The sequence below is a fragment of the Schistocerca gregaria genome, chromosome 7, assembly GCF_023897955.1.
Source record: "Schistocerca gregaria isolate iqSchGreg1 chromosome 7, iqSchGreg1.2, whole genome shotgun sequence".
Taxonomy (NCBI): domain Eukaryota; kingdom Metazoa; phylum Arthropoda; class Insecta; order Orthoptera; family Acrididae; genus Schistocerca; species Schistocerca gregaria.
The window spans coordinates 272,691,542-272,710,990 of record NC_064926.1 but is presented as its reverse complement, the minus strand read 5'-3'; the positions used below and the strand labels follow the sequence as shown (position 1 = coordinate 272,710,990).

General features: G+C 39.3%; 1 protein-coding gene across 2 annotated transcripts in view; it reads left to right on the top strand.

Moving 5' to 3' along the window:
* The window catches only part of LOC126281974 (sorbitol dehydrogenase-like), a 115,940-nt gene that overhangs the window by 45,929 nt on the left and 50,562 nt on the right, over nucleotides 1–19,449 (top strand). For both annotated transcript variants that reach the window (XM_049981351.1, XM_049981350.1), the window contains exon 3: nucleotides 5,792–5,956. In XM_049981351.1, coding sequence (XP_049837308.1) covers nucleotides 5,806–5,956 — 151 coding nt within the window. In that variant the 5' untranslated portion in view covers nucleotides 5,792–5,805. The remainder of the gene's footprint in view (nucleotides 1–5,791; nucleotides 5,957–19,449) is intronic.

Sequence of the window (19,449 nt, the reverse complement as noted above, 5' to 3'; positions counted from 1 at the left end):
AAGCTATTGTGATCCAGTACAGCATTCCGTATTACCCTCCTGAACCCACTGATTCCATATTCTGCTAACAGTAATTGGATCTTGACCAACAAAAGCAATGTTGCGATACAATAAACCGCAATCGCGATAGGCTATAATCCGAACTTTATCAAAGTCAGAAACATGACGGTACGCATTTCTCCTCCTTACACGAGGCATCGCAACAACGTTTCACCAGAGAATGCCAGTCAACTGCTGTTTGTGTATGTGAAATCGGTTGGAAACTTTCCTCATGTCAGCAAGTTATAGGTGTCGCCACCGGCGTCAACCTTGTGTGAATGCTCTGAAAAGCTAATCATTTGCATATCACAGTATCTTCTTCCTATTGGTTAAATTTTGCATCTGTAGCATGTCATCTTTGTGGTGTAGCAATTTTAATAGCCAGTAGTGTATTACAGAAGGATGACTGTGCCTATTTGAACAAAAGGTACCCACAGCAATGAATCAGCCATCACGCATCTCATGACAGAGCACTTCATCACTAGCCTCCAAGAAGCCCCTGTAATTTTCCTCTATAGAGTATGTTAAAGATATGGTGTTTTGACCACCTCTACCAGCTAACACTGAGGAACTAAAAGAAGGAATAACTGCAGCCACCCAAACAGTTACGCTGGAGACACTAGAGAGAGAATGGAACAAGTTCAAGTATTGTGTTAATGTTGATCAGGTGTCTGGAAGGGGTCATATTGAACCTCTGTGAACTTGTTTTCTGCTGAAAAAACACCTTTCTTAAGTGCTCTTCACATATTTAAATAACCAATATTCCATCCATGTTTCTCTGATTACATACGGATTTTCAAAAGTGCGGTATTCTTTTTTAATCATCCTGTATATTAAGAACAATAAGGGACCCAAGATTGAACCCTGTGAGACACCATTCTTGCTATCCCCCCATTTAAAGGAGTCTGTTGATTTTTGCAGACTATCTGTACTGTTAAATTCGAAGCCCTGATCCCTATCAGTATTGTTTCCTGCTATGCCCACTATCACATCATGTTTCTTGCACAATGATCCTACCATTAAGAAACTGTATAGTGTGACAAATCATTGGCTAGGAACCATTTATTAATGTCTGCAAATATGACATTAAGTTAGTTATTTGTTACAAGGATAAAAGTCATGATACATGTTATGGCGTGGAACATGGCAACAAAAAACATGTGCAGTTCATAAAAGCTGGTGTCGGTGGGAAGGATCCATATGGCACTGGCTGTGAAGGAGTCAAAGCTGTCATTGAAACGAAGAATATCATGTTTGGCAGAATGTTCAGGAACAGCATGGTCCACTTGCTTCTCAGCTACAGTTTGTCGTTGGCCATTAATGTTGACAGTTTGTTGGTTGTCATGCCTACATAGAATGCAGCACAGTGGTTGCAGCTTATCATGTAGACCACATGACTGGTTTCACAGGTAGCCCTGCCTTTGATGAGATAGGTGATATTTGTGGCTGGACTGGAGTGGATGATGGTGCAAGGATGTATGGGACAGGTCTATTACAGGGGTATGAGCCATGAGGTAAGGGATTGGGAGCAGGGCTTGCATAAGAATGGACGAGTATATTGTGTAGGTTCATTGGACGGTGGAATACCACTGTGGGAGGGGTGGGAAGGATAGTGGGCAGGAAATTTCTCATTTCAGTTCATGACAAAAAGTAATCAAAACCATGGTGGAGAATGTAATTCAGTTGCCCCAGTCCTGGGTGGTACTGAGTTGTGAAGGGAATATTCCTCTGTGGCTGGACAGTTGGGCTTTGGGAGTTGATGGGAGGCTGGAAAGATAAGGCATGGGAGATTTGTTTTTGTATAAGGTTTGGAGGATAATTATGGTCAGTGAAGGCTTCAGTGAGACCCTCAGTATATTTTGAGAGGGACTGCTCATCACTGCAGATGCGATGACCATGAGTGGCTAGGCTGTATGGCGCAGACTTCTTGGTATGGTATGGGTGGCAGCTGTCGAAGCGGAGGTATTTATGGTGATTAGTAGGTTTGATATGGATGGAGGTACTGATGTAGCCACCTTCAAGGTCGAGGTCAACATCCAGGAAGGTGGCTTGTTGGGTTGAGTAGGACCAGATGAAGCAAATGGGGGAGAAGTTGTTAAGGTTCTGGAGGAGTGTGAATAGGATGTCCTCATCTTTGATCCAGATAGCAAAGATGTCATCAATGAATCTTAACCAGATTAGGGGTTTAGGATTCTGGGTCTTTAGAAAGGATTCCTCTAGATGTCCCATGAAAAGGTTAGCATAGGATGGTGCAATGCAGGTGTCCACAGCCGTGCCCCAGATTTGTCTGTAGATAATGCCTTCAATGAAGAAGGAGGTTGTGGGTTTGAAATCCATAGAGCGTTGGGAAAGGTAGTGTTCAATAGCAATAAGGCCGTGGCCATTAGGAATGTTAGCGTACAGGGAGGTGGCACCTCTCTATTTCTCTCCCTTTCCACTACTCGCACTTCCCCCTCCCCACCCCCTCCTCCCCACCTCTCCCCTGCAACCACAGAAAGGGAAGACACAATACTTAATTATCCATGGCCAGTGTGTGAATTGTGTCATTTCCTAGGCATCATCAACTTGTATTATCATTGTGTGCAGAACCATGCATTCTAGCCACCCCACTGAATGATCCCCTATGCGGTTGGCATAGACCAGGTGACAGACTGTTGTGGAAGAGTGAAGCCAAGAAAGCTTTCAACAATGTAAAGTCTGCTATCATTGAGACCACTCTATTGGCACACCCTGAAGTGTCACTCACCTTAATGGTTGATGCACCAGCAATATGGGCCACACTGTAGCTGTAGGTATACGATCAGTGCTTTTTCATGGACCACAAACCAATGATATACGCATTTTGTTAATTCTCAGACAAAGCATTGCCACACCAGCTTCAACATTTGAACTTCTTAGAACAGTTTACAACCAACATTATCCATATGGAGGGACAAATTAATTTCCCAACAGATACTCTCTCGTGCATTGAGATGATCTCAAAGGCAATCGATTACGAGATGCTAGCTGTAGCACAAAAGTCTGGTGAGGAGCTGCAAGATGTCTTGACCTGGCCATGTAGCCTTCAGCTACATTGGGTTAAAGTACCTCCAATAAATGTCCGTTATATTGCAATGTCTATGCATCGAAGCCACGACCGTATGTGACTCGAAGTTTTTGACAGCAAGCAATTGCATCACTACACAACCTGTCTCACCCTGGTGTTCATGCTACAGCACATTTGACAAAAAGAACTTTTGAGTGGCCTAACATTGTCAGGGACTGTAAGTCCTTTATTCACCAGTGTATGGCCTATCAATGTAACAAGATCATTCTTCATGTTAGTACTCCCCTCGGCATGTGTGTTCCACCTAATCAATGGTTCGAACATGTCCACATTGAGATAATTGGGCCATTGCCACCATCAGAGGGATGTGCTTACTGTCTGACTGTCAAAGACAGATTCACTCACTGGCCAGAGGTATACTTCATGTCCAATATCACCACCAAGACTGTTGACACAACATTGCTCTGGGGATAGATTACCAATTTTGGCATATTATAACACATCACTACCGACCAGGGCAGCCAATTCATATCTTATCTATTCAAGGCAATTACCACTCTGTTAGGTATGAAACACATCTGGGCAACTGTTTACCACTTGACAGCATTTGGTTTGATAGAATGCTTACACCATCAGCTCAAAGCATCGCTTCACTGTCATGAGTCAAAGTATTGACATTGACATTGACATTGAGTTCTACAATTGATGACTCCTGCATGTTGTGCCACAGGGTGGTCCACTTTGCTCTTGCCATAGTTTGGTGTGGCCATTAATCCTAGTGGACAGCTGGCTAGTAGTCATAGCAATGAAAAAATCTGTCAGTGACTATAGCACGTCTGATATATAACATGGCTGTTTTCATAGGTGGACTGGCCTCTGCTGGGGTGGGATAACCCTGTGATAACTGGAATAGTATGTGCTGGGTGGATGCATTGGACAGGTCATGCACCTGGATCTTCCACAGGGATCATATCCATGTTGTGTATGGATGGACTAGGGTGTTATGGAGGTTTGAGGGGCAATGGAAAGGATCTCAGATATGATGTCCCTCATTTCAGAGTATGACGGTAGATAATCAAAGTCACAATGAAGTATGAGGTTCAGAGTTCCAGTCTGAGATGGTATTTGGTGATGAAGGGGGCACTCCTTTGTAGCTGGTTCTTGTGGGTCATGGGACAATTGAGGGTGCGTGATGATATGGCATGGGAAATCTGTTTGCAGACTAGGTCTGAGGCATTGCGGGTGTCTGTGAAGGCCTTTACGTGACCTTCAGCATACTGGGCAAGGGAGTTCTTGTCACCACTGATACATTATCCCCAGGTGATAAGGCATTATGGGAGGGATTATTTGGTGTGAAAGGAATGGTAGCTGTCAAAATATAAATAATGCTGATGTTTGGTAGATTTAATGTGAGAGAGGTATGGATGGAGCCATCAGAGAAGAGGAGGTCCACCTCAACAAAGATCAACATTGAAGTGCAAGGGAGACAAGGTTGAGATTGAGAAGGAATGAAGACAGAGTGTCTTGGTCCTGAGTTCAGATCATGAAGATATCATCAATTATCCTGAACCAGGAATTTTGGAATTTTTTGGTGTCTTAGTAAGGTTTCTTCTAGATTGCCCATAAACAGGCTGGCATAGTGGCAGTGCCACAGATATATTTGTATAACTTCCCTTCAAAGGAGAAGTAGCTGTGTGTTAGGACAATGTTTGTAAGATGTGTGTAAGGTGTACGGTGTAAGATATATGTAAACCCACTACCTCATTCTTCAGACATCTTACTTCCTTTATGCTAACACAAAACTACTTCACCTTTGAAGAGAGGTTTTAGATACAAATCTGAGGCACAGTCATAGGCACCAGCATGCCACCCTCCTACATCAACCAGTTTATGCACCATCTAGAGGAAACCTTTCTATCCTCCGAAAACCCCAAATGCCTGGCCTGGTTCATGTTCATTAATGATATCTTCATGATATGGACTCAGGGCCAAGACACCCTATTCTCATTCCTCCACAACCTCAACACCTTCTCTCCCATCCACATCACCTGGTGCTCTGTAATAAAGCATTCCACCTTCTTAGACATTGACCTCCTTCTCTCTAATGGCTCCATCCACATGTCTGCCTACATTAAACCCACCAACCGTGCCTGCATTTTGACAGCTGACATCCCTTCAACACCAAAAACATCCCTTCTATACAGCCTGATCAGCCAGGGAAGGCATGTCTGCAGTGGCAAGAACTCCATTACACAGTACGCTGAATGTCTCACAAAGGCCTTCACAGAACTGTCAGACCTAGTCTGCAAACAGATTTCTCTTGCCATATTGTTTTTGTTTCTAATGAAGACAGATAGTTTGTTAAAAAGTAATAATTCTCATCCCAACATGACTTCTGCTTAATCTTTGGTTCACCTGATGAATGTTTGCCTTGGTTTGTGTGTCATGCCTGTACATCTCTACATTTTCTGAAAACAGATCTAAAGACTTTTTTAACATAAAAGGTATTGTTTACAGAATGTAAGTATAGGATGTTGGAAATATATTTAGTTCTCAAAATAAAAGTTTGGTAGCTGATTGCAGTGGTATTCCCATCATTACTTTTATTAGCCCCTTTCGCATAAGATAAATATTTATCTTACTACAATTAAAGATAAAGCATTTGCCTAAAGCTCCTTATGAAACCTTTAAACTATTCTGTTCCAGAGGTCCAGATACGAATGTCATGTGTAGGTATATGTGGTTCTGATGTTCACAATGTGCAGTACGGTTATAATGGAAGAAGTGTTGTAGAAAAACCTATGGTTCTTGGTCATGAAGGAGCTGGAATCATTACAAAGCTTGGACCAGGAGTCAAAAATCTAAAAATAGGTAAGTATATGCATTTGGGAAGGAATGCACCCAATGGTTAAAATAAAGTTTTGTGTTTGGAAGTTCAGATTAAATGGGATGTCATTTGCTGTATAAAGTGTGTAGCTAAACGAGTGACTACTGTCTGGAATTTCATATGTTACAATGAAACAGAAATAGAAACAAAGTCACTAAGTAGTTGATATTATCAATTAGCTCCCACTACCACGAGGAAACCTGTAGGTTGTAAGATGAGCCAAGAGAGAAATAGTTATGATGGCAAATTTGTAAAACTCATATTAAATGATAATTAATAAATTGCTAATGAAACCTAGTTTTTCAAATGGTAGCTGAAACTGGTAACACAATCTAACATGTACAGCTGTAACACTCACTGCTGCGAAAGTTGTTACTGTCTAACAGGTGAACACATGCTGAAGCCCCTAATACAGTAGTTAGAAAGCCATTCCCCACTTAATGTCACATGTGCCACAACATTAATATGTGTTTCTAACCCTTTATCCACTTAGTTTACAAAATAGTTAATATCCTTTTGAGTCCAAGCATTAGAAAGTATGGTATCAAGAGACCTAAATAACTGTGAAATAAATGTAAACGGACCCAAAACTCATGAATGAAATGGCATACGCTACAATATCTTCATGAAGAAATATTCTCAAAAATTAATATAATTGCAGCTCATCCTTATGAAAGAAAAAGAATATAAATGCAGTATTTCAGCCATAAGAGGCATATATTTCTGTTGTTCTCTTCTTTTGAATGGCATTTTCTTTGAAAGCAACAGTTTTGCACAGAATCAGAAATTTGTTTATTCTTGCATTTCACTCTACTTTCCAATTCATGAATATTTGTTTAATATAATTACTTTTTCTCCAATAGATGAATGTGTTGAAAAATTCTGATGTTGATGGTTTAGATGTAGCAACAATAGCATAATCAGTTGGGTCAGGAGACAGTTTTATTGTTTTGTCAATTTATTGTCTCACCTGTGTGGTAGTTTTCTCTTCCACTACAGTTATGGGGGCTTATTTAGTATATTAAATAATGTAGGTACTGCCTTCCACAGATTTCATATTTTATGCATTCATAAACTGATTAATTTCAAAGTGTAGTGAACAAAACATCAGATTATTGTCTTGGTATACATCACCTTTCTGTAATTCATCATGTCTCTCACTGCTTATTACCTATTTCTTCTTCTTAAAAAGCAAAGTTATTCTTCAGTAAATATCTGTAGGTTGCAAGAAATTGTAACTAAACAGTCCAGTAACATGCTATTTCATACCTCTTGTGCTCCTTAGGAAACCCAAATTGTATTGTATTATATTTATAAGACCGATCCAACAAATCATAATATTGTACAACTCAGACATATGATATTGTACAAGTCAAGCATGCATTTTTACAAATAAATTCTTACAAATTAATTTGTTACAAAAAAGCCTGTGCAATATGACAAGAATTTAACTACATCACATTGCACTTTAATTAGATAGCTGGGTTCCAACTTCTATTTAAAATAAGATTGAATAATATTGGATATAATGGAACATGATGGGAGAAAAAATTGCACTCGTTCTTTTTCTTCATCATCCTTTATTTCCATTCAGTTCTTATGCCACAAGACAGTGCTACTGGCCTCAAGACATCATGTGTGACTACATCTTGTACGTATTTTCTCCTGCCGCTCCTTGGCGGAGAGTGTTTTATCTATGCATATTATATTAGGTTGTATTTAGCTGGTTTCAGTGAAGTTAAATGAAAAGAGGATAGGGATTTCTAGTTTAGATTAGATCACACTAGATTCAGTTTTCGTTACATAGACTCAAAAATGAGATAATTCTTGTGGGTATAGAAAAAGCCAGAAAGTATACTGTAAGAAAATAAAACATTTGAATATAATACCTACTACCCTGATCATTTGCCAGGTCAATGTCAAAATAGGAACTGCTAATATTTACAGAATGAACAGATGGTCAGAATGAAACGTAGTTATGCACTTTTAATAACTTTATCATCCACAAAATACCTAATCTTGTCTACTGTGACCAAGTGCTGTCAAAACTGAAATCTAACAGACATTTTTGCCCTTAAGCTGGTCTAATAGTCCCTGTTATTAATCTATAGAGTAGAAAGAGCTAGCTATCAAAAACTCTGTTTAAAATGATACCAAGTTTTTAATGGTTGCTGACAATTTATTGAGATTGTATCTTCCTGAATATTGGAGCCCTTTTTTGTTCAAGGTAAGTCATTTTAAGCCCTTATATAGATTGTTCACATTCTTAGTAATGATACTATGTATTGAGCTATTAGGTGGCAATAGAGATACATTACTTCCAACAAATTTCATTAAGGAATAAATATACTGAGAAGCAGTGGTTAGAATACAAAGTTTCTTGAAAACATTTCTACATTATGTTTTTGCATTCATGCCACAAATGAGTCTTATTACACATTTTTGCACAATATCATTCTCACTGCAAATATAGGCACTTCAGCAATTCTGTGGTATGCCCTTCCCAACAGAATTTATTATTGAGCTGTAATCCCATAAATTTAACACTGTTAACCTCTTTGATCTGCATGTCTTCATATGTTATACACATGCTGTAAGGAAATCTCTTACATATTCTGAACTGCATATAAAGAGTATGCCATATAATGAGTTTAATGACAGCGAATTAACTTCAAATCATCTATTCATGTCAGTGATTTCCTGTTAGTTGGATAAGATTCAAACTGTTTTGCAGCACTGCTGGTGACACCATAATATTCTAATTTACTTAAGAGAACGCTGTGATTTACACAGTCAAATGCCTATGACAGGCCACAGAAAATACCAGTAGCCTCTAATTTGTCTTCTAATGAATTAAGTAAACTCTCACTGTACATATGAATAGCTTTCTTTATATCAGAACACTTAAGAAACCTAAACTGTGACATGGACAATATATTATTTGCAGTCAAATGCTTAAGGAGATGCTTTAACACAGCCTTTTCAAATATTTCTAAACAGCCAGAAAAAGTAAAACTGGTCGATAGTTTGAAAGTATCCTTTACCCCCTTCTCGCAAAGAGGCTTAACTTCAGCATATTTTAGCCAGACTAGAAACGTTCCACAGATAAAGAGATTGATTACACAAATAAATTAAGATGGAACTCAACTCACATGAGCATTCTTTGATAAACTACATTAACATGTTCTTCTAATAATTTCCGGGTATGCAGCCGGATCCCGTCGACATTCTGCCACGATAACATGTTATCATAACCACTAGATTATTTAGATTTTAAAGATTTCATGATGGGTGCTACTTCTTTCAGAGACATGAGTGTCATTTCTACTCACATCAAAAAAAGTTTTGCATCACCTCAGTTCTGAGAGTTCCAGAACCTATACAGAAAATTGGAATAGAAATCAACATAAACATCATTTCCATCCTTTTTATTGACCATGTTCAAATGTGTGTGAAATCTTATGGGACTTAACGGCTAAGGTCATCAGCCCCTAAGCTTACACACTACTTAAACTAAACTATCCTAAGGACAAACACACACACACCCATGCTCGAGAGAGGACTCGAACCTCTGCACCAGCTGCACAGTCCATGACTGCAATGCCTTAGATGGCTCGGATAATCCTGCGCGGCTATTGATCATGAAAACCACACATTGCATGTTCCTTCAGAGGTTGTGGGCCAGACTGCTGTGCACACCAGTACCTGTAAAACCCAGTAGCACATTCTCTTGCATTAATAAATGCCTGTATTCATTGTGGCACACTATTCACAGGTTCATCAAGGCACAGTTGGTCCAGATTGTCCCACTCCTCAATGGTCATTTGACACAGATCCCTCAGATTGGTTGGTGAGTCACGTCATCCACAAATAGCCATTTTCAATCTATCCAAGGCATGTTGGATAGGGTTCATGTCTGGAGAACATGTTGTCCACTCTAGTTGAGCAATGTCGTTATCCTGAAGGAAGTCATTCATAAGATGTGCTCAATGGGTGTGCGAATTGTCATCCATGAAGATGAATGCCTCGCCAATATGCTGTCAATATGGTTGCACTATTGGTCGGAGGATGATATTCACATATAGTACAGCCATTAGGGTGCCTTCCATACGTCAGCCCCACATAACGCCACCACAAAACATCAGGGAACCTCCATCTTGGTGCACTCGCTGGACATTGTGTCTAAGGTGTTCAGCCTGACCAGGTTGCCTCCAAACACATTTCCAACAAATGTCTGATTGAAGGCATATGCGACACTCATTAGTGAGGAGAATGTGATGCCAATCCTGAGCATGTTGTTGGGCCCATCTGTACTGGTCTCATGGTTGCAAAGATGGACCTCACCATGGATGTTGGGAGTGAAGTTGCACATCACACAGCCTATTGCGCACAGTTTGAGTCACAACATGATGTCGTATGTCTGCATGAAAAACATTATTCAACATGGTGGCGTTACTGTCGGGGTTCCTCAAAGCCATAAACTGAAGGTAGCCATCATCCACTGCAGTAGTAGCTCTTGGGCGGCCTTAGCCGTGGCATGTCATCAGCAGTTCCTGTCTCTCTGTATGTCCTCCACATTTGAACAACATCACTTTGGTTCACTCTGAGACACCTGGACACTTCCCTTGTTGAGAGCTCATCCTGGCACAAAGTAACAATGCTGATGGGATCAAACCACGGTATTGACCATCTAGGCATGGTTGAACTACAGACAACACGAGCCGTGTACCTCCTTCCTGGTGGAATAACTGGAACTGATAGGCTGTCAGACCCACTCCGTCTAATAGGCACTGCTGATGCATGGTTGTTTACATCTTTGGGCAGGTTTAGTGTCATCTCCGAACAGTCAAAGTGTCTGTGTTTGTGATACAATATCCACAGCCAACATCTATCTTCAGGAGTTCTGGTAACCAGGCTGATGCCAAACTTTTTTTGATGTATGTATTTTACTGCAGTTATTTTCAAAGACTGGTTTGAGATACTCCATTGCACAGTTTACCAAACCTGATAACCCCAAGCTGTCAGTAACAGAAACAAAATACTTGTTCAAGAGCTTTGCAATACTAAATGCACTTGCCACCATCATCTCATTTATTTTTAGAGCTATCTGTTCCTTTTCATTTTTGGCCCTATCTGTCTCTGTCTTCAATATACCCCCTATAATAATAATAATAATAATAATAATAACTATTCTTGTTATTATTTGCCTGATGTAATTATCTTCTTCTCATAATAAAACTGCTTAGATTTCTGGATTACTTGCTTCAAAATTTAGCAGTTCTTCATAATACATTACAATGCTAACATCAAAGCTGTTCCTAGATAAAAGATGTAGTTTCTGTTATAACCTTTAATCACAATAATTGCGTGGATTTTCACACACTCTCTTAGAAACAATAGCTGACCACATGATTACAACTCAGTCTCTCGTATTCGACTGCTGTGCCGTGACATGCGGCCGGTGCCGTTCGTAGCTAGGTGGCGCTCCCGCGCTCATCCGATTTGCGGAGCGCCTCTATCGCTGTTTGTGCGTACTGTCGTGGCGACACTGTTAAATGTCGTGGCACTATCACAACAGTTTCCTTTTTGTATCACATGATAACTTTATTCCTTGTGTAATCCATGGTTTATTTTTAAATTTCTGTTTGATTTGAGTTACCTTTAGGGGAAAACAATTTTCAAAAGGGGAAGTAACTTTATTAATGAATGCTTTGTATTTTACATCTGAGTGAAAAGTATTATAAACATCTATCCAGTTCATGTCTGTAAGCAGTCTCCTAAAAGCCTCAGTTTTTTACTGATTTATTAGCCTCCTTTATTCAGATTAAATGGACTTTTTTATCCTTGCAAGTTTCAACATTTAACACAAGATGCTGCATGTCATGATCAGATACCTCATTTACCATAGGTTTTGTGTTATGACTATTTTTGCTAGATTCGTCTACAAAGGTATTATCAATAGCAGTCTCAGAGCTACGATGATAGTGAAGCAAAAACAGTAGCTTCAGCAAATGGTGTAAGAGGTGTTGGTTTAGATTAGATTAGATTAGATTAGTACTTGTTCCATAGATCATGAATGCGACACTTTGTAATGAAGTGGAACATGTCAGGTTAATAAAATGCGGAGTTGCCATTAAGAAATTCTTTTAATTTCCTTTTAACTGCTATATGTCTATCTGTCAGACTTTTGATGCTATTAGGTAAGTGACCAAAGACTTTTGTGGCAGCATAATTTACCCCCTTCCAGGCCAAAGTTAGATTTAACCTGAGTAGTGTTGATCATCCTTTCTCCTAGTGTTGTAGCCATGTACACTGCTATTACTTTTGAATTCGTTCGGATTGTTAACAACAAATTTCATAAGTGAATATATATATTGTGAGGCTGCAGTAAAGATTTCTAGTTCTTTAAATAAGTGTCTGCAGGATGATTTAGGATGAGCTCCAGCAATTATTCTGATTACACACTTTTGTGCAATGAACACTCTTTTACTCAATGATGAGTTTCCCCAGAAAAGGATGCCATACGAAAGCAGAGAACGAAAATAGGTGTGGTAAGCTAATTTACTCATATGTATATCAGCAAAATTTGCAATGACCCTAATAGCATAAGTAGCTGAACTCAACGTTTCAGCAGATCCTCAGTGTGTTTTTTCCAGTTCAACCCCTCATCAATGCATGCACATTCTGTGATGAACAGGAAAATAGATTATTGCAGTAAAGCCGGAAATATCCATGAATGCGCTGCTTTACATGACTATGTAGGCTGAACTTCAGCATATTTTAGCCAGTCTGGAAATTTTCCGCTGATAAGAGATTGATTACACAAAAACTTAAGATAGAAATTAACTCGCATGAGAACTCTTTGATTAAATTTGTTGATATGTTGTCATACCCATTGAAATACTTATTTATTACCCTTATTTATTACATGGAAAAGGCCCAGAGATACTGACAGGTTTCAGATAGTTTATATAATAGTAAGACAGAGATTTAGGAACCAGGTTTTAAATTGTAAGACATTTCCAGGGGCAGATGTGGACTCTGACCACAATCTATTGGTTATGAACTGTAGATTAATACTGAAGAAACTGCAAAAAGGTAGGAATTTGAGGAGATGGGACCTGGATAAACTGACTAAACCAGAGGTTGTACAGAGTTTCAGGAAAAGCATAAGGGAACAATTGACAAGAATGGGGGAAAGAAATACAGTAGAAGAAGAATGGGTAGCTTTGAGGGATGAAGTAGTGAAGGCAGCAGAGGATCAAGTAGGTAAAAAGACGAGTGCTAGTAGAAATCCTTGGGTAACAGAAGAAATATTGAATTTAATTGATGAAAGGAGAAAATATAAAAATGCAGTAAATGAAGCAGGCAAAAAGGAATACAAACATCTCAAAAATGTGATTGACAGGAAGTGCAAAATGACTAAGCAGGGATGGCTGGATGACAAATGTAAGGATGTAGAGGCTTATATCACTAGGGGTAAGATAGATACTGCCTACAGCAAAATTAAAGAGACCTTTGGAGAAAAGAGAACCACTTGTATGATATCAAGAGCTCAGATGGAAAACCAGTTCTAAGCAAAGAAGGGAAAGCAGAAAGGTGGAAGGAGTATATAGAGGGTCTATACAAGGGTGCTGTACTTGAGGACAATACTATGGAAATGGAAGAGAATGTAGATGAAGATGAAATGGGAGATATGATTCTGCATGAAGAGTTTGACAGAGCACTGAAAGACATAAATCGAAACAAGGCCCCGGGAGTAGACAACATTCCATTAGAACTACTGACAGCCTTGGGAGAGCCAGTCCTGACAAAACTGTTTAATAAGCCATGGATGCAAAATACTAACATGAATTCTTTACAGATGAATGGAAAAACTAGTAGAAGCCGACCTCAGGGAAGATCTGTTTGGATTCCGTAGAAATACTGGAACACATGAGGCAATACTGACCCTACGACTTATCTTAGAAGCTAGATTAAGGAAAGGCAAACCTACATTTCTAGCATTTGTAGACTTGGAGAAAGCTTTTGACAATGTTGACTGGAATACTCTATTTCAAATTTTGGAGGTGCCAGGGGTAAAATACAGGGAGCAAAAAGGTATTTACAATTTGTACAGAAACCAGATGGCGGTTATAAGAGTCGAGGGACATCAAAGGGAAGCAGTGGTTGGGAAGGGAGTGAGACAAGGTTGTAGCCTCTCTGCGATGTTATTCAATCTGTATATTGAGCAAGCAGTGAAGGAAACAAAAGAAAAAGTCGGAGTAGGTATTAAAATCCATGGAGAAGAAATAAAAATGTTGATGTTCGCCGATGATGTAATTCTGTCAGAGACAGCAAAGGACCTGGAAGAGCAGTTGAACCGAATGGACAGTGTCTTGAAAGGAGGATATAGGATGAACATCAACAAAAGAAAAAGGGGGATAATGGAATGTAGTCGAATTAAGTCAGGTGATGCTGAGGGAATTAGATTAGGGAATGAGACACTTAAAGTAGTAAACGAGTTTTGCTATTTCGGGAGCAAAATAACTGATGATGGTCGAAGTAGAGAGGATATAAAATGTAGACTGGCAATGGCAAGAAAAGCATTTCTGAAGAAGAGAAATTTGTTAACATCGAGTATAGATTTAAGTATCAGCAAATCGTTTCTGAAAGTATTTGTATGGAGTGTAGCCATGTATGGAAGTGAAACATGGATGATAAATAGTTTGGACAAGAAGAGAATAGAAGCTTTCGAAATGTGGTGCTACAGAAAAATGCTGAAGATTAGATGGATAGATCACATAACTAATGAGGAGGTATTGAATAGGATTGGGGAGAAGAGAAGTTTGTGGCACAACTTGACTAGAAGAAGGGATCGGTTGGTAGGACAAGTTCTGAGGCATCAAGGGATCACCAATTTAGTATTGGAGGGCAGCTTGGAGGGTAAAAATCATAGAGGGAGACCAAGAGATGAATAGACTAAGCAGATTCAAAAGGATGTAGGTTGCAGTAGGTACTGGGAGATGAAGAAGCTTGCACAGGATAGAGTAGCATGGGGAGCTGCATCAAACCAGTCTCAGGACTGAAGACAACAACAACAACATTACCCTCCTGCACTCGGATTTAATAGATTTTTTATCCTGACAAGTTTCAACATTTAACACAAGATGTTGCATCTGTTGGTTTTGTGATATGACTTTTTCCCCTAGATTTGTCTACAAAGATATTATCAATAGCAGTCTCAGAGCATTTACATATCCTAGTAGCAAAGTTCACAGTAGGAAATAAATTGATTGATAGTGTTACTGACTGCAATAATTGTTCACTGACAGAGCTTTTCAATAAATCCACATTAAAATCTCCAGCAACCACTATTTCCTTGTTTTTCGCTATGAGGTGGGGCAGCAGAGCTTCCAGATTTGTCATGAAGAGATTAAAATTTCCTGAAGGAAATCTGTACATACCTACTATTGTAAAGGACTTACTATGAAGTACTACTTCTGTTGCACAAGCTTTTAAGTGCTGCTCTGAGCAAAATTTATTAATATCAATATTCTTGAAATCAAAAGAGTTTCTGACAAATATGACAACTCCTCCTTGAATCCTGTAACATTTAACATATCTATACCAGTGGTCACATGATGTTCTGAGAGGCCAATTATATCAACTGGTTTGCTCAACTCTAATTCTTCAACACAAATAAGCAACTCATTAAGCATACCCCTTAGTCCTCAGATATTCCGATGCAGTAGTGATAGCTGATTTGCGTACTGGCTGAATTACAACTGGATGAACCTAATTTTCCTGCCAATTTTTGAGTACCTTTAGTTGCAATCAGAGGCTGTCTGCGTGAATTGTGTACATTAAAATTTGCTTTCCAGTTGCCTGTTTTATCAATGTGAAAGTTGTTTTCAACCTGTCTCTGAACATCTTTCGTTTCTGCTCTCCCTACACTAAAAAACTGCTGATCTGTCACTTGTAACCACTGGTACTTTACCACTAGTGACAGTGCCCCCCCCCCTTAAGTTATTTGCTATTAGCCCAGCCAGTTTTCCCTTTCCTTTCCTGTTGAGGCCCACCTGCTGATAGAGTCAACAGGAACCACACCGATATGAGACCGCATACCCGATCCAAGCAGCCGTTCCAACTCTGAATTAATTCTTCTAACAGAATTCTATTTTATTTGTGTGAAGAGCACCACTTGTTGTTAATAATCCAACCCATTTCAAAAGAAATAGCAGTGTGCATAGCTATAACACCAGGAGAAAGGATGATCTTCACTATGCGGGGTTAAATCTGACTTTGCCACAGAAAGGGGTAAATTATGCTGCCACAAAAGTCTTTGGTCACCTACCAAACAGCATCAAAAGCCTGACAGATAGCCAACTAACATTTAAAAATAAATTAAAAGAATTTCTAGATGACAACTCCTTCTACTCATTGGCTGAATTTTTAGATATAAATTAAAGGAAGAAAAACCTTAAACATTAGTGTCATGCAATATTTTGTGTAATGTAATATCTTATACAGACATCTTTTATTAACCTGACACGTTCCACATCATTACGAAGTGTGGTATTCATGATCTATGGAACAAGTATTAATCTAATCTAATCTAATCTAATCTTGGCCTTCATTATTACGAAGTGTGGTATTCATGATCTATGGAACAAGTATTAATCTAATCTAATCTAATCTAATCTTGGCCTTCATTATTATACTCCAGATCTCACCATCCTCCTACCATAAAAGTCTCAGCTAAGGCCATTACAAATTAGTGTCAGAAGTGTTTACATTGGCTGCCACCACAATATTGGAACCACATCTGTAGCACCATCATCACTGCTGTCTGTACTACCATCCCAAGGTGATGCAGTGCAATGAGTGAGAATTTTTCTGTTGGCCTTCCTGGTTGTGTTTATTCTGTGTGGCCATGTAAGATCATAGGGATATTAATGCCACTCTCAAAGTGTCATTTGTTAAATTGCAGGAACTTGCAAACTTGTCATTATTTAGGGGAAATACCACAGAAGTGCATTTAACTGCAGTGAGGTACCAATTTTGTAATTTATCAGGGCATGGGCTGCCATGTGCTAAGTTAGTACCAGCTACATATGATCTTTGTAGATGGTTTGGTCATTTAGCATGGAACTGTTCTGAATCACACGTAGCCAAGAGCCTGTGCAGAAACTAACTTATTTTATTGTTATATGCTACTTAAGTGTAGTTTTCCCCATATCTCTGTTACTGTAATAGTAGGTGCAGAATATGCAAGATAGTGGAAATACATGCTACTACTATGGGTAAAACTGTTACCGCTTTAGAAAAGTGAGTTCAACAGTATGAGTAGGAAAAATGAAGAACTACATAGGCAGGTTGAAACTGTATAGCAGTTGCAATTGGGATAAGTAAAAGCCAAGAGAGTATTCAGTTTACTCTCCCCTTCTCTTGGTCCATCAGCAGTGTACCTGAAAAATTTCTTTTTCTGGAAGGGCAATGGAGGATGTGACTGTATTCATTAAATGCTACCTCTGAACTGTGCAGTTGGATGGATGAAACATGCACATGTATGACTAATTTATGGTTAGTGGGTGAAGCTAAAACATACGTAATGTATCACATTGCAAATAGTAAGGCAGAAATTGCCCAGGACCTAGTTGATGGCCTGCACCAGTGCTACCAGAAAAGGAATAGTGTACGATTTTTTTTGGGAGGGGGGGGGGGGAGGGGGGGGGGGGGACTGAGCAGTTCAGTGCAGACTGCCACTGAGTCAGTGGAATTCTTCTTGGGTAGAATCTGGAAGGTTTATGCAAAAATGTCTGAGATGATGTGAAGTGCAGAGGCTGCTGCTGATGTGGTGCTAGAAGTTGAGAATAAGACTTTCGATGTCTTCTTATGGATTATCCCCAGCAACATGTTACACAGAGTCAGGATGTAGAATCCATCTCACCTGGCTGCAACTATTAGGAGTGCCACACAGTTCAAGGAAATCAGTATTGTTATGAAAAGGCGTAAGGTGAACTGCTGTGCTATGACTGTGATTGAGTCAGTCATAAGGCACGAGAGTGCAAGAGTAAGAAACAAGGGAATGCTACTTGTTAGGCACAGTACAGGGCAAGAAATACAAGATTTTAGTAGACACAGGTGCACGCACATCAGTTTTTAGTATGGACCTCTTAGGCAGGAAGAGACAAAGGTCTCTATGGTACAGAGTATGTGAGGCCATGACAATGACGTGAAGTCATTAGGGACAACACTACTCAACTGTAGCATTGGAGGTAAGAATTTTCATGCATACATGTAACTATTGCCACATGTTGGTAAAGGTCATTCTAAAATTCTCAGATCCTCAGACTAGATTTCCCTGATAATCACCACATTAAAATTAATCTTTTGCAGTATACAACTTATCTCAATGGAACTTTGTGTCAACTGGGAACAACAATTGCAAGCTAGGCAATGCTGAAAGGGACACCAATCTAAAGTGTTGCCAAATAAAATGCAAACACATATACCAAAGATTTTTTCCCATGGTAACTAACACCAGGTACATGAAAGCTGGTTTTGATTCCTGTAGATACTGATGGCCACAAGAAATATTGTCAATGGTAGAACCACTGAAAAGTAATGAAGAATTGGTTTTGGTGGCTTTGTGTGCAGAAATGTGGTGCACCTTGACAATATAATTGGGGAGTTCATGGTTCCTTTTAGACTGGATGATTTTTTGGCATAGATGAGGTGAGCCTGTTAAAGGGCTTTCCACTTCAGATGTTCTGAACATAGAGGACAGTGATAGGTCATATGAAGACCAGAGCTGCAAGCAAACCTCAGTGCATCTGCATTACGTAAAAACAGAACTACCCGTAAAGAAGTGATGGAAGCTTTATAACTGTGATTTCTGGATTTGTTTAACACAAATGGTCTGTTGCCAGTGACAGTTGTTACACAACACCGTATACCCATGGGTAACAATGCTCCAGTTTACAGGAAGTTATATCATATACTAAAGCATCTCCTACCTACCATTGATGGATGAATTCATTGATCAATGACTGGCACAAGGTATAATACAACAAAGATATTCTTGGATGGTATCATCACTCTAACAATGTCACTCATGAAATAAGGAAGTAGAATTTCTGTTTTGATAGCCAGTATATGAACACAAAAACTGTTACTAATGTGAATCCTGTCCACAATATTACAGACACACTGGAAAATCTAGGCTAAGGAATATATTTTTCAATGGTGGACCCAAGAAGGAGATATCACTAGTGAGAAGTATACCCAGAAGATATAATAAGGTGTGATATAAAGTCATGTAGTAGGCTAGCAACCACTCCACTAAATTTGTGTAGATATGTAATTAAGCTGGCTAGGTCACACAAAAAGTCATGCAGCAGGTGAAGAATGACTTTATTGATCACAAAGTAGTAGTAGAACTAGCAGTAGTAGTAGTAGTAGTAGTAGTAGTAGTAGTAGTAGGTAATGGGAT